This window comes from Mytilus californianus, unplaced genomic scaffold (genome assembly GCF_021869535.1).
Source record: "Mytilus californianus isolate M0D057914Y unplaced genomic scaffold, xbMytCali1.0.p SCAF_15, whole genome shotgun sequence".
NCBI lineage: Eukaryota > Metazoa > Mollusca > Bivalvia > Mytilida > Mytilidae > Mytilus > Mytilus californianus.
In genome coordinates this window covers 1,786,349-1,803,284 of record NW_026262637.1, presented here as the reverse complement: position 1 = coordinate 1,803,284, position 16,936 = coordinate 1,786,349, and the positions used below count along the sequence as shown (strand labels likewise).

The following is a 16,936-nucleotide window of genomic DNA, read 5'->3' as shown; positions in this document are numbered from 1 at the left end:
ATGTACATAATTATAATAATAAAACTTTTTCATCTACTCATTAGTATGCCATGATAAGCATTTTACTTTGCAATAAGTACAAAGGGTGGTAAATTTTAATATATGCAGCCTCCTCCATTCATAACAGCTGCTTCCATTGAAACTTAAATAAGAAATAAGATTAAAAAAAATGTTTGCGTTATTTCGTAAATGTTTGCGTTATTTCTCAAAGGTTTGCGTTATAAAGTAAACAAAGGAAGACATATAAGTAAACAAAATGTGTGGCGCTCCCGTACTTCAAGTTACCTGCCTTTTAATCAATAATTTGACACTCTATTTGAATTGAATATACAACTTACGCATTGTCTGTACTGCATCAATAAATTCTGGTACCCAATCTTCGTTGTTTCCAGTTGCATCAATAGGTTTTGTTCCTTTCAGTAATTTCGGTAAATTCATTTGATTTATCAGTACTGTTAATACATTTGTCGGCCAGAGTTTTATGTGCTTAATGACCGGATGAAAAAGATATTCAAGTTGAAAATCTTCTGAAGGTACACATATTATCCCTTTCAGACTATCGGTATTCAAAGATATCCAAGAATTTGGTTGTACACGGATCTCGAAGTCTCTAAAACTTGTCAGTTTTGATTTATATTTGGAAAGAATTGAATTAATGAATGAAACATGCTTGAAACTGCCTAGAATGAAAAATGTTCCATTAGTCTCGTCACAATAAGGTTGTCCATGTATTAAATTAAAGTTTCGAATCCGCATAGAATTTTTCTTCATGAAAAGTGTTAAACTATACAGCGTTGATCCTGCAAAATAAGTTGCATAGCTGTTAAACACAATAGTACGATAAACATCTAATACTCAGATACATATAAGAACATTTTGAATAGCAATATTGCACCTATTTGTTGTGGTAAAGAAATGTTTTATAGAAATACCTCGATCTACTGCTTAAATCGTCAAATATTAAGTAAACGTTAACGATTACACCTCATCAGAGGCTAAAAACATTTTTCTATTTTTCATTTTTAATCAAATTTCCAAAATCACAAAAACAAGACAAAAATTGCACTATAAACTTGTTCCGATAGGTTTTGTGTTTGATACCAGAAGACTGAAAAGTTTATTGACGAGAACTGTTGACGTAAGCAGAAACACATTATTCAATATTAAAAGAAAGACCTTGTGTCATTGGTCAAAGTTATAATATATATTTCGATAAGAAGTCTCTAGATTTATTGTAGTTTCTCGAAGAAGCTAAAATTTGCAATCATTCAAGAAAAAATATTCAATCTTTAGGATCAAACCCTCATTATAGGTTTTACACAAAAGAAACATTTATTATGTCATTTGGTCTCTGGTGGAGAGTTGTCTCGTTGGCAACTATACCTCATCTTATTTTTATATGATCAAAGATCTTCAAAAAGATATCAAAGTCGCTTGAACCATGTTAGAAGTATATGTGCACATTATCAATATTTTATTTCACAAATATAATTGATACAATGTGTAAAGTAGCCGTGAAGCAGACACAATAATGATTCGTAATGCTGGCCAATAAGCCATGAACATAAGCTGAAGGCTAGTGAAACATATCAACAGGACACATAAACTATACACCAAATAAAGCTGACGTTTTTTATGTAGTTAATGAAAATAAAACGAATCAAATAAGAAAAATTAGTCAAAAGTAAAACAACAAAAATACCAAACTCCAAGGAACAAAATGGAAAGACCCTAATCAAATGGCAATATCCAAAACCCCAAAACATCAAACTAATAGAAAATGACTGTTATATTTCTGACTTGGAATATGCATTTCATTATGTAGAAAATTGTGGATCAAACCTGGTTTTATTGCTAGTTAAACCTTCAACTTGCATGATAGTATCATAAAATTCAATTATATTGATAACAATGAGTGAACAAAACAAACAGATATAATAGGTGAAAATGTCAAAAATAGAGGTACAACAGTCAACATTGTTTTATTTTTTAATCATTATAAAAACAAACAAATATGTCGACAAAGAAAAACAAAATGGCACATAGACAAAGCACAAAAGCAAAAATGAATGACAAGAATACAAAAAATTACCATAGCGCAATAAAATAATGGCGGGATGTATTAGTACCAAAACACGCCAAAAGTATATTAACAAAAATGAATTAAACAGTAAAGGTAAAAAATTTACAAAGACAAATTAAAGAACACTTTAACATGTATAACACGTAATTAAGATGACAACGTCAGTACCTAGAGTCTATACTTCAAAACCATCATGTATTACTTGAAAGTTGATACAGAATATTTATAAACAAAGTATTGGTATCTCCCGATGAAATTTGTCAGAAAAAGGACGAAAGTTTCCTTGACATAGCCCTGGTTCATCTTTTTGATCAGACACTGGTGACGTTTTATAAAGTCTTAGTAGCATTGTTAGCTCTTGGATAACGAATGAGTTGGTAAATGTATATCCCATATGCAGGTGAAGTTGGTATATTGCTAGTAAGGTTGGGGAAATGTATAAGTTCAGAATTAAAATCGTCTCGTTTGTCATAGATTCTTGTACTGAGATGAAAAATTCGTAGTATAAGTCTAAAAATGAGGCGGGGGAAGCCGTGTCTGTTGTTTCTCTAATTTCAAGTTCTGGAAGATATATTAATGGAACCCATTCAGAAAATTTTGGATTGTTAATGGAAAGAATCTCATTAATATATCTAAATGTGAAGTTAAATGATCTGGCTTCTTTTATCTTTTGTTTTTGTGACAAGTGTCTGAAGAAACAATTACTGATATAAAAATATGAAGAGGTCGACAAAGAAAGGCGCACAGTTCGTTCCCATATGAATTCCGACAATTTGTTGAAAAGGTTTACCTCCAAATTCAACAGATATATTGTCATTAAGAAACTCCAGCATACTGATGACCTGCTCCTCTGTGTAGCATGTTTTTCCTTTTTGTCCTCATTAACAAAATATGCCGTATGGTATCCCAAAGTAATATATTTATAGCGTATGCTACCATTTTGATATTGGCGATTTTTCAATATTATATGGGGAATGGTGGTATTCATGGTTGAAAAATCAAAAGTTGTGATATAATTAATTTCAGAGAAACACCTAGAAATAAAATTCTCCAAAAATTCTTTAGAGTTTTTTAGAATCCACATATGGTTTATACCACTACGCGAGTAAATAGTTTCACAGTATTTCTTAAGACCCTCTTCCACTGCGGACAGAATATTTGTCAATCTAATATACAATTCCTTTGCAGAACATGCAGATTAACGGCGAACAACCCACGAAAGGGACACGGCCAATAAATCTAATCAAAGGGATATTTACGCGTCATAATAATTCTTTACAATAGCTTTAGTTGATCTTCTATTATAGGAAAACACTACATATTTGTTCTTATTTCTATGGGTGCCAAGTCATACCGGGATTTACGGAAACACAGAATTGTAAATCAGGTAGAAAAGAATGACCCAAATGTCAAATGTAAGGAAGAACTGCTCACCCTTCCAGAGCACCAGGATTTATTACCCTTTTTGTAGGATTTTTCGTATCTTTTCTCTTTTTTTAAAACATTGGTAGTCCCCAATTTCAATTTGTGCTTATGACTTTTATCGCAACAGTCCCGATTTAAGTAGATTGTTTATATTTTGATGTGTAAATTGTTTTTAAAATTTGCATTCGTTGTATATACTCTAGCAGATCATATGATTTTTTAGTATCCACGTCTGGTTAACTCTCCCTTGCGTTAGAGCAGGTAGTTATACAGTAGCTTTTAAACCCGGTTTTGATTGCTGATGAAATACATGTAGATTTTACTAATTTTGAAAGGAAGAGGTTTTGTGGAGTATTTAGCCGAGTGAAGAACATTTGAGTTTTTCATCTTTGTTTCAAATTTGAAAAAAGAAACTAAAACCGAATGATAACTGTTTAGAATATCCTCTTTTATAACTGTCGTTGGAGTGCATATTTAGTAGAAGGGAATTCTCAACAACAAAATACTTTTTCAAGCAATTAATATCATGTATAATACACACAACAACTATATTGATTGAGGCTTTTCGTTCCTGGTTTCAATAACACTTTTGCAATGAATGTATGACGAGTGCTTCACACCAATATGCTCACCGATGAAAAAAGTAACACGACCGTTCAAAGAACCATTAATTCTTATTATATATTATTGTATGAACAACTTCACAGAATTAATTCTATTGGAAGGAGCATCTACATCTCTATATGCATCATCGTCTCGCATGATATTTAACTAACCTTAAGTATTTTAAAGTCGCTTTTCCAGTTTATGATTTACGTGCAATTGGCAACACATTTCGTAGAGACGAGTTGTTGTCAATGCTTAGGTCACCAGTCGTGTTGAAGGCCTCATTGTGACTTTAAAATGAAGAACAGCAATACAAGCGCTGTTCCTTTGCTTATTGTGTGGGTTTTTTGCTGTCCATGTACTAATTTATGTCAATGTGTGGATACCCAATATCCCTTCTTTTTCTATAAATGCAAAAAATGGTCATCGCTGCTTCTATGAAACCTTACAAAAATATTAAATCAGATAAATTTTGTTAGGTCTTGAGTCTTTGAACCTAAGAATCTGGTGAGTTTTGTTTTGCCTCAGTGACAATGTGGGGGCAAAGGGTACCTGGGCGTGCTCACAAAGTGTTTTTCATTGAAAATGTTATCGCAATTTTGGAATGTTACAGCTGTCATTCTAGCTGATCACAAGAAACATATTATCACATTTCAACATAAGTTCCTAATAATGATCATAATAAGGTTCAATTGAAAACTTCCCAGTACAGTATGTAAATCTGGATGTATCTCACAAAGAAAAGGTTATGAAACCGTTTTGTTTGCAATAAATTATTGTAAAAAATAAGCATTTAACTTATCTTAAAATGATACTTTAAAATACAGTTGAACAAAGAACGTACCTGTCATAGCTATAGCATCCATCACGTTAGAAACCCATTCTTTCTCTACAACACTAATACTGATTTGTTTTGATTTTTTCAACACATCTGGAAGCATAATGTGATCCCTTTTTATTGTAACGAATTTTTTTGGTAACAGTTTAGACTCACTGAGACATTCCAGCAATGGTTTTAGATTATAAGATTCTTGTGATGACATAGAAGCAACAAATACAATATGTTTCACTTGGTTGAGAAGCTTTTTTGTCATTTTTGTGTTCTGTATCTGACAAATTGGTGTAAGACTTTCACAAACAGTTAATATTGATTCAACCCACTCTACATCATCGAAACATCCCAGTAGTACCATATTTGTATGATCGAGATTCGTTATCGTTATCCCTTTGCTGTCATCATCATTGGTACGAAAAAATGGCAGTTTAGAAGGTGGAATCAATGCATTATCTTTAATCTTCATACTATACACCATTAGTACTACAATAACACAAAAGAAGAAAATATAGATATGTATTCGTGTACAGTGAAAACAAATGTCTGAATCAATTTCCATTTTGAAGAATGTCAATCTAGATTTTAACTAGCAAAGAACATTCTTACATTTTGATTGTGTATCTCAAAAACTGTTAGCACGCAACTGATCTTATTTTTATTATCTTCAATGATAATCTCCGAAAATTGACTCTTAATGAAATAGTGCTCGCATGGTAGAGGTTGGCTTCACTGTGAAATTTAGTCATTGTTCGACGTGAAGAGAAGAAATCGTAGATATTCGTAAACCATTTAGAACAGACAAAATCATCCTACATTACCATATTTTAAGATATCAGTGTGTGCAACAGGTAAACAATTTATCAAGTCTCTTTAAAGTAAAACATATGTGAGTCAAAATACTTAAACGTTTATATCCATATATACAAAGGAAGAAAGATATATATTCAAAACATCGCAGGTGACCGTTTCTAAAGTTGCAAATCATACTATACATTATACTAGTAAAAAGTATAGCAAATATACTCCAAATCGATTTCAAAAAGGGGAAGTCTACATAAACTGACAAAATCAAACGCTATAAATGAATATAACAAGTGAAAAACAGCTACCATAGATATGCTAAAGTCACATTGTTCCAAATGTTTAAATTTGTAGTATTGTGTTGTAAATGTAGTATTTGTTTATAAATTTGGTCAAACTGGTCTTCCTAAAATACATGCTGTGTATGCTGTGAATATATGAACTATGTATTTTGTTTTGCAGCCTGATTTTTAGATGTCCTTTTGGTCATTATTTTCTTTACGTGTTTTGGTATTTATGCTTCCTTGGCTTTCAAATATTTGGCTTTGAGTGTTCCTGATTAAGATAAATCAAGAAAAGCACCTGAAGAAACGCTTTGCTATGTGTCGTTGTAAAGACTCTTTTAACTTATTTGCTTAGAGGTTGTCCTTTTTTTTTTGCCTTGATAAATTCAATAATTGGTCGAATAGAGACTTTTTTTTTCTCTTACACCTCTGATTCACCTAAGATGGAATATTGAACGTTTTTTCGTCTGTGTTATATATGGAGTTATAACCTAATTATTGAATATTTGTTTACTACTTTTTATTTTAGATACATAGATGAATGTCAAATGACCTGAGCCGTCTTTGGCAAATTAAATATGAATTTGGGCCCTTAATTCTTCTTAAACTTCGTACTTAATTTCACTTTTCAAATTTTTTGATTTGAGCGTCACTGTTGAGTTATTTGTGATAAAACGAGCATCTGGCAAACGTAATGAAAAGCCTCTTTATTTTCGGAGATTTTTTTTAGCCACAACTTGGTCGTTGCCAATTGTGAAGACGATATCATTTTTTAGACGATTCCATGTTTTATACGAAATGCACGTCTGGCGTATCAAATTATAAGCCTGGCATCTTTGATGAGTCTTTTTTCCCCCCTCTAAACCAATGGCTGTTGTATGAATGATCGGCATATGGATTTAACAGTCAACTTTGGTTATTAGTAGCAACACACATTATATGATAGTAGTGCAAATGAAGTGGGATAACGGTTTCGGTTAGAAAAAAACATGAAAGTCATAGATTTAGATTATTGAAATCGTTGTCCTAATATCTCTTTTATTCAGAATTTTTGTAAAAATTTGTTATCAAAATTACATTTGGAACCATTGTATTTTCCATCTATGTCAGGCTAAGTTCAAATGTCATAAAAATCTTAAAAATGAAACCCAAACAAATGTGCGATTGACATGTTAATGCATGATATATTTCTTGCAAACTTATTAATAAGTATTGTCTATATGTTACCGCCAACTTCTCTTTCGATGCAATCTGGATTGTCAGTAGTTTCATTGATTGGACTTTCAATTGCTGTAGTGCTTCTATCAATCATTGTTGGTACAGCTTGTACAGCTCGATTAATCGTTGTTGTGTGGTTAATCTCATCAATGGAATATCTAACCGACCCTGAAATAAAAAAGCTACTTATGAACCTGGTTAATGAAAATATGATACACTTAAATAGTGGAATATAAAATCGAGAGCATACATTGAGGTCCATGAATATGACAAATTCTATGTATTTTTCGTTTATATCAGCGACAATAAAGTAATGGTTACTTTGGGGATCATTACACAAAGTTTGCAGACATTTGGAGTATAATAATACTCGGAAAAGAACAATATGTATTTTAAGAATACCAAACACAAAAAAGGCAATGTGTTAAGCTTCGAGATACTTATACTGAATTGAAGAATAACAATACTGTAGTTGACAAATTGAGACCATTTTTTTTGAAAAGATTAGAATGAATCATTAGAATTATCCGGACACGTCAACTGCGCTTGCATAACGTTGTACCTAATGATTCAGATCATCAACCGTATAATTGACAACACATGTTACCAACCAAAAAGGACGTTTCATGTTATCTGCATTAAACAATTGTTCTGAAAATAAACAATTTACAGATTAACACATCATGTGCCACTTTTTTTTTAGCAAGGACTGAATACCTTGTAAGAGTCCTGAGTTTAGCCCGGTTTTTTTTATAAAATGAGAAAAGCCCCATGTTGTATATTTGTGTTCTGTTGTTTGTCTTTTCGTATGCTGCAATATACCCAATACTTATCTTGCATGAATATACGGATATAGTTTATTTGAAATTTGCTGTAAAAAAATCAGAAACAAAATTTAAAATAATGGAACGTATCTCCTACATGCAAGGCTCGGATTCTTTGTTCATGATTGGATATACATTTGTTCTTATGTTTTTTTTTCTAGAAGCTTTTGAACGTTTGATTTGACCTCAGGCATCATTAAAGAGTCGAAATGCATATCTGATGCAGTTAAAAGGACACCGTTAATAGCATAACTACCACTGAGGTAGTACTTTTTGTAGTTGAATGAAAGATCCCAAATGGTATCACTAGTCCATTCGGTGTTCGCATAAACGTTTTTTTTAAGAATTATTCTAAAATGGGGAATTTATCACCCCAATTCAAAGATCTGATGCTGGTTCTGCTTTAAATTTACCAGCCAAACGTTCGACTATATTAACAGACGGAATAAATTATAAAACAACAGCAGTATTTCTGATTTTTTACAGGCATTTCCGAAAAAAAACCTGATGTTTAGTAACATAAACCTCTAACTTGTATGCCAATTGTTAATAATTCAGTTATATTGACAAAATGAAGTGATAAACCAAAACAGACGTACTCATGATACATTTTTTGTACACAGGAGTCAAAATTGTGTAAATATACATCATAGATATACGGTACTTGGTGTTACACCACCAAATCATAATACGTCATATCAGGTTGCATACGAAAAAGGGTCGAAAAAAATATGCACTTGAAATTGACAGTTGTAGAAAATTAATCCTACATTTCTTTGCAGTAAAAAATTTCTGGGTCATCAACATATATCTTGGTTGTTTCAAAGCACCATTATTTTTTATTCGGTGTTACTATAGAATATTTTGGAAACTTGAGGTTACATGGTTACTAAAGCTTGTACACAGGTAGAAAAAGGTGAACATTTGATTGGTTAACTTCCAGTGATGGTTATTTTCTTATATACAATGAAATGTTATGTGATATTTTGTCTATAGAACTGGACAGGATAATAAACTTAACTCATGCCAAGTATTTCTTTATTTGAAACAAAGATATATTCCTGAAAATTTTTTGAAAAGTGCAAATTTAACAAAGGACAATTTAGGAAAATCAATGGTGGTATTACACCTACTTCTGAATTTCAAAATGCAAGCACATATACAAATAAATCTGACAAAGACGAAAAAATCCACAAAGATAATCCTTTATATAAAAGTATATGTTTTGGGCTTTGGACGTTCCTTTATCAGGATGGTCCAGAGTGGTGATCTGGAAGGAACAGGTTTTAACAATGTTGTTTTCATTTTGTTTATCCTTGTCTTTATTATTTCCTTAAGTTGTACTTTATCGGGAACCTATATGTAAACTATGTACGGTATGTACTAACAACCTTCAAAACTTTTTTGTTGGCGTCTTTAGATTTGGTGGTATGTTGGAAGTTTCAGTTTTTGGTGTTGTATGTCTGTGAAGTATGTTTACAGTTTGCTGCTGGATCCCAAATATAGTCACATTAAGCTACAAATGTATTATGTCTGTTTGGGTTGCATACCCAATTTTGTCAATAAAAACGGAACTATGATCAACTGTTATACAAATGAGAGCTTTAGCTAGCTATACAACCAAGTGTAACCCACATTTGTCTTATTAAAAATCCAAGTACCAATTCAGGAATATGACAGTTGCTTTCCATTCCTACCAATCATGTTGACTTACTCTAACGTTTGATTTTGTCAGTTTTTATAGACTTCCTCCTTTTTAAATTTACCTTGGAGTTCTGTATTTTTGTTATATATTTTTTACGATATCGGTTTTTATGAAAATATTTTTCTAATAATTTGCTTTGGTCTTAAGACTTCTTGATTTAAATGGAAAGTGCCGCTCACGGAAAAAAGAAAAAAAAAACTCATTTTGAAGTGTAATTTTTCGAACTTAGAGAAAGCCACATTCGAAACATATTTTGCACTACTTAACAGAGGTGAGATATGTATCTATATGGATAAATCTGTGTTTAACACACAATCTGACAAACTATAATTTGCATTTTGATAAATGATATACACAAAATGCACCATAAAATTCATCAAATAGTTAATCTTGTTTTATTATTCATTAAAGAATACAGTCTCAGGTCATGTCTTTTACGTATATCACTGATAAGTTATTTCAGAAAACGAATATAACTTTAAAAAGTTTAAGGATAATCTCATGTTTAAAAAAAAGTTTAGTGGAAGGAAACAAAAACAGTTTTTATGATGCAATCTAAAGGAAATCAAATAGACATAAAAAATGTAAACAACATTTTATAAATTTCGTGCGTCCGTAGCCATACTTGATGATTAATTTTAGATTACTCTTGTTCCTTTGTCGGTATTGTTTTTTCTATGATAAAGTCTTTCAAACAAATGTTCAAATGTTTAATGCTGGTGTCATTCATAATTTGTCACTACAACATTTGAATTATGTTTTAAGTTTCTAAAAAAAGTGGACTCAAATTATGTAAAATTGAAATAATGAACCTGTTCAAGGCAGTTAAAAAAGTCATTGATTCGAAAGACTTGTTCGAATTTGATTTAGTGCAAATGGATGTCACTCTTGCATACAAATGACACTTTAAACGAACGTATAAACATTGCATTCAAGTTCAAACTGCTATGAAGATTTGAAATTATCAATAGCAACAGTCGTTAATCAATAATATAGTGACTGCTATCGAATGCTAACCAACCCAAACATTAATCTGAAACAGTCACAATTGTGCCCCTCTTCTTGCCGACTTGTTCTGTATTCTTATGAGGCTGACTCCATACAGGTACTTTTAGGAACAAAGAAAAGAAGTTAGCAATATCCTTAAACTTTAGTGTCCGCTACATAGATGATGTTCTCTCACTAAATAATTCAAAATTTGGTGATTATGTTGAACGCATCTATCCCATCGAACTAGGGGTAAAGGATACAACAGATACAGTTAAGTCTGCCTCATATCTTGACTTACATCTAGATATTGACAATGAGGGTCGCTTGAAAACAATACTTTACGACAAAAGAGATGATTTCAGCTGCCCAATTGTGAACTTTCCATTTCTATGTAGCAAAATTCCAGCAGCGCCTGCATACGGAGCATATATCTCCCAATTGATACGATATTATCGGGCTTGTATTTCCTATCATGATGTCCTTGATAGAGGGTTGCTGCTCACAAGGAAGCTATTAAACAAAGAGTTCCAAATGTTGAAGTTGAAATCATCCCTTCGTAAATTTTACGGACGCCATCACGGGTTGGTTGACCGTCATGGAATATCCGTTTCACAGATGATATCGGATATATTCCTTATGTCATAACTACAATCCCGTTCCCATTTCACGAATGTGATTTACCGAATTAGACTATTAACCGGGTTTGTAATAACTTGAGCAACAAGACGGGTGCCACATGTGGAGCAGGATCTGCTTACCCTTCTTCGATCTATGAGTATGAATGTCCCTCGGGTATCTTTCGCCCTACTTTTTTGAGCTAAACATGATCTGAAACGTCTGAACAACAAACATAATTTCAGTTATTTTTCAGATTTTATCGAGTTCGTTTAGAAATGTCGTACTGTACAGAAAACTCAATTGGAGCACTGTTCGTTAGCTTTTCAAACAATTCAGTGTGTTCGAAACACTAAGGTGTTTCTACACCAAGATGTAGATTATTTTAGGTTTTTATAGCTTCACAACACCGTGGTTGGCCTTCCAACTAATTTTAAACGAGCGCCACCGAATTCGAAGAGTCTCGTGTAGACGAAACGTGCGTCCAGTGTACAAAACTATCAGCTTGTCATCTTTGATTATTTGTAAAATGATGAATGCCAATTAACGTTGTCAGTAAACAATTTTATGAACATGACTAATTTGAAAATATAATAAACACCAATCAAAAGATGCATAGGGCTTGTATCCTCAAATATATATTTAAACATACGCGTGTAGAAGGTAGTAACGGCAATGTTAAAATGAGCTGTAATATAAGGTTTAGCCTTTTATTAGACCCCCGTCTGTTTTTAAACTGTTTACTTTGTTACCCCGGTTTTTTAAAATTCATTTTGTGTCATTGTTCTTTTTTCAATGAAAATGATCAGTTTCTGCGTTTTTGTTGTTGTTTGTTATTTGCTAAGGTACATATACATCATGGGTTTTCATTCTTTTGTCGTGGATCGTTCCTGAAGGAAGTTAAGGAAGAAAAGCGCGTCAAACACCTAAATTCATATTTATTTAGAGTGATTTCGTATATTTCAAAATACATCATTACAAATGCAAGTCAAAATTCTATGAGTGTAAATCATGACGTTGCTCGATTTCTGTTTCTTCCTAGAAATCTTAACAAACATGTATTCCTACTTTAGAAGAAGTTTGCATATGCCATTAGTTGTAAATTGCAGATAATTGTCAGTTTCGTAATCATTAGCTTTAGTTTTCTATGTTGTGTCTTGTGTACTATTATTTGTCTAATTGTCTTTTTCATTTTTTAGCCATGGCGTTGTCATTTTATTTTCGATCTATGAGATAGAATGTCCCTCTTGTATCTTTCGCCCCTCTTTCAAGGTACATTTGAGTATTTTAAAAACATATTAAAATACGTCTGATTTTATTTATAATTTTATTCCAATAACTGTATACATCTTAAAAATGGTTATTTTTAGTGCATTACTTTAGTATTCAAAATGAAAATGTTGGTTTTGCAAAATAGAGCTTTAAAAATGAAAACAAAAACTGAAATTGTGAAATTCGACGTCAAAGAGATGCAAAAGATACTAAAGGGACATTCAAACTGTTAAGTCAAAAATAGAATGACAACGCCATGGCTAAAAAAAAAGCCAGGACAAAACAACAGTTTACAAAACAGTAAAATTACAAAAATACCGAACTCCGAGGGAAATTCAAAACGAAAAGTCCCTTATCAAATGGCAAAACCGAACGCTCAAACACTTCAAACGAATGGATAACAACTATCATATTCCTGACTTGATACAGGCATTTTCTTATGTAAAAATGATAGAATAAACCTGGTTTTACAGCTAGCTAAACCTCTCACTTGTATGACAGTCGCATAATATTGACAACGATGTGTGAACAAAACAAAAAACCATGATAGGTAAATGTAATATTTTTTCTGTCTATGAAGAAATAACAGCAAAAATGTGGTGCACACTGAATAACCCGCGTAGCGGGTTATTTAAAAAGTGTGCACCACATTGTTTAGGTTATTTCGAATAGACAGAAAAAATGTTTGAATCATTCCTTATAATTTAATTCTAAATTCCATTTTTAAGGAGTAAATTTTGAAAAAAAACGTTGGTGACGTCACGGTCAAATGACAAAATTATATTTGAGCTGATAGACAAAACACTTTCAGCCAATTAGAAGACGTGTTACATCCACCATTAAATTATTGTGTTATAACCTTCATCACTATAAAAAGAAACAATTATGTAACAAAGAATCATAAAAAAGGCATATAGACAAAGCACATTAGTAAAAACGAAAGACAGGAATACAAAAATCTACCATAGCACAATAACACAATGACGGGATGTATAAGTACAGAGCCACGTCATATGTAACAAAGAAACACAACAAGGCATATAAACAAAGTACATTAGCAAAAATGAAAGACAAGAATACACAAATTTACCATAGCACAATAACACAATGACTGGATGTATACGTACAGAGCAACGTCAAATGAATATCACCAAAACAGAATAAACAGTAAAAGTAATATGCATAAAGACAAACAAAAGAATACTATAACACGTTATTAAGATTATAAACAACGTCAGTGTCTAAAATCTATACTTCAAGTCCATCGTGTATTTTTTTGTGAAGTTGATACGGAATATTTATCAGTAAGGTCTTGGTTCCTTCCTATGAAAAAGGACGAGACGATCTTTGACATACCCCTGGTTCATTAACTTTCTACTCAGATACTGGTGACGTTTTACAAAGTCTGAGTAGCAGCTTTAAGCTCTTGAATACCGAATAATTAGGGAAATATATATCCCATACGCAGGTCAAGTTGTTATATTGCTACTAAGTTGAGGAAATTGATAATTTCAAAATTAAAATCATCTTGTTTGTCATAGATTCTTGTCACAAAGCAAACAATAACTGGTGGTGATCTCAAGTGCTCCAGAAGGGTAAGCAGATATTCCTCCACATGTGACTACCGTCATGTTGCTCATTTTAGGGCAAACCAAGTCATAAGTCTAATTCGGTAGGTAACATTCGGGGAAAGCAGGACAAGATTGAATTGATGACAATTTGAACCTATCCGCTATTTTCTATGGACATTCATTTAGGTCATCCAAGTCGTTATGTTGTCCGTAAAATGAACGAAAGGGTGCGTTTAACCTCACCACTCACCTGGAACTATCGGTATAATATATAGCTACCTAGTTAGCATAAACACTCTATCGGGAAAATCATGAGAGGAAATACAAGCCCTTTAATGTCGTGTCAACTGGGAGATATATACTTCGTATGTAGGCGCTGCTAGAATGTTGCTAGATAGCAATGGAAAGTTCATAACTGGGAAGTTGAAATCATTCCTATTGTCGTAATTTCTATTATCAACCGTCCCTCGTGTCAATTTCTAGATGTAAATCAAGATATGATGCAGCCTTAACTGTATCTGTAGTTTCCTTTATCTCAAGTTCGTTGGGATAGATGTTTTTAGCATAGTCACCAAATTTTGAGAAAACATCAACCATATAGAAATAAGAAGACGTGGTATGAGTGCCAATGAAACAACTCTCCATCCAAATGACAATGTGTAAAAATAAAAAAAATATGGGTCAAAGTACTGCCTTCAACACGGAGCCTTGGCTCATACCGATCAGCAAGATATAAAGGGCCCCAAAATAACTAATGTAAAATAATCCAAACAGGAAAACCAACGGTCTAATCTATGTTCAAAACGAAAAAAACGGCAAACATAGCGGAAAGTATAGTTTAAGGATACGGCTAACTTATTTTCTTTCTTCATAAGAAGTACTTATATGAAGTCTGCCTCATATGAATAAAGAAACAACTCGACAAGATAAGGAGCACACCTGGTTCCTATGGGAATGCCGATTGTTTTTTCAAGAACTAGTTCTCAAAACGTAATAAATATGTTGTCAATCAAGAAATAAAGCATCGTGATAATGCATATATCAGTTTCAAAGATTTTGTTTGTTTGAATCAGGGTGATTTTTTTTTTTTACAAAATACGATTTCTAACTCCCTAAGACAAGATACTTGTATCGTTGTTGGCTATTCTTTTTTACTAAACAAAACAGGCATAACCCTTTCAATTCGCCATTGCGTTTGGAATGGCCAATACTTATGTAAAGTGTAGAAAAGTCATATGTTTTAATACTTTTGCAGGTGAAAAAGACTTAGATTGCATTTACTATAACAGATCTTTGGGATTTTTTAGTATTAACGCCACCTCTAGAATATGTGGTTTCACAATAACCTTTAAGCGCGGCTTTGATTGCTGATAAAATTGATGTTTTTGATTTAGAAAGAGGTTACGTGGAGCACTTGGAAGACCCAGCAATATAACGTTGTTTCTAAGGACACTTTTAACAGTAGTTTATCGATGTTCAAATCTCGCACAAAGAATAGTAACAGACATACCAAGTTACAAACATAAATTGAGTTCATCATATGAATCTATAAAGGAACAAAACCGTGTAAATTGACATGGTCAGCGTGTCCTTCTATACGTGTCATAAGTGTTGTATCGTAAAAACAAGCCAAAGCTAATCCATTGTATCTCCTTCATAATCTAACTCACTGGCGACATGTTTTCGTTACATAATAGAAAAGTCGTCTTTTATGTCATTTCACCGATTGATTCCTTACTGATTTATGAGTTTCGAACATCGGTTGAATATTTGTGCCTTGATTTAACTCAACTAACCAAGTCATCCCGTTTCTCTCCTTTTGAAGTGCATATATACCATTATGCACCATTCATTCGAGACCACACTAGTTGTTAATTCATTTTCGATTTGTTTTTGTCTAAACAATATTCAAAATCATAGAACATTGAGATTTAAATGTAATGTTATCAAGCTACGCCAGATGATTGCTTCCTGTTTAGGCCACATGAATTTATACTTAAAATTAATTTGCTCTTTTTTTCTTGAAATCTACATTTTAATGTTTTGTTCATGAGTTATTTCGCCGAGCGAAATCAGCAAATTGTTCTTTAAAAAAAGAATGTCATTACAATAGTTATACGGAATTTTGGGTGGTTGCCGTTTGTTGCTGTTGATTGTTTTACGTGCATTATATTTTACATAAATCAGGCCGTAAGTTTTCTCGTTTGAATTGTTTTACATTTGTCGACGTCATACGGGGCCTTTTAAAACTGACTATGCGGAATGGGTTTTACTCATTGTGTAGGGCCGTACGGTAACCTATAGTTGTTAATTCCTATGCAATTCGGTCTCGTGTGGAGAGCTGTCAAACCACATCATTTTATTTTTATATTTGTTCTCTTGTTCAGATTCCAACTGATAATGTCAATGATAAAGAAAGAAAGGCAAAAACTAATCATTACAAAAAAAATAAAATAAACAGGATCATAACAAGGTTTGTGGAGATATCTATACATTGCAGCATGAAACAAAATGTGGCTAAACAGTTAATAGAAAGAATTCATAAGCAAGTCAAGTAAACCAATTCAAGGTAAAAAATTCAACAAAAACAAACGATGACAGGGGACTGCCGGTTTCACTTTCATCATAGATTTGTAAACGACGTTATTGAACACAGATTTGAAGAAGCAATATTTTAACACAGACATATGTTGACGAATGTCATTTC

The 16,936-nt window shown here is 32.5% G+C and overlaps 1 protein-coding gene across 1 annotated transcript in view; it reads right to left on the bottom strand.

Moving 5' to 3' along the window:
- LOC127725935 (uncharacterized) overlaps positions 1 to 16,936 on the bottom strand; it is a 94,561-nt gene that overhangs the window by 44,662 nt on the left and 32,963 nt on the right. The window contains exons 8-10 of the mRNA XM_052233240.1: positions 7,262 to 7,420; positions 4,959 to 5,432; positions 339 to 800 (exon numbers count right to left, since the gene is read on the bottom strand). Of these exons, the coding sequence (XP_052089200.1) occupies positions 339 to 800; positions 4,959 to 5,432; positions 7,262 to 7,420 (1,095 nt within the window). The remainder of the gene's footprint in view (positions 1 to 338; positions 801 to 4,958; positions 5,433 to 7,261; positions 7,421 to 16,936) is intronic.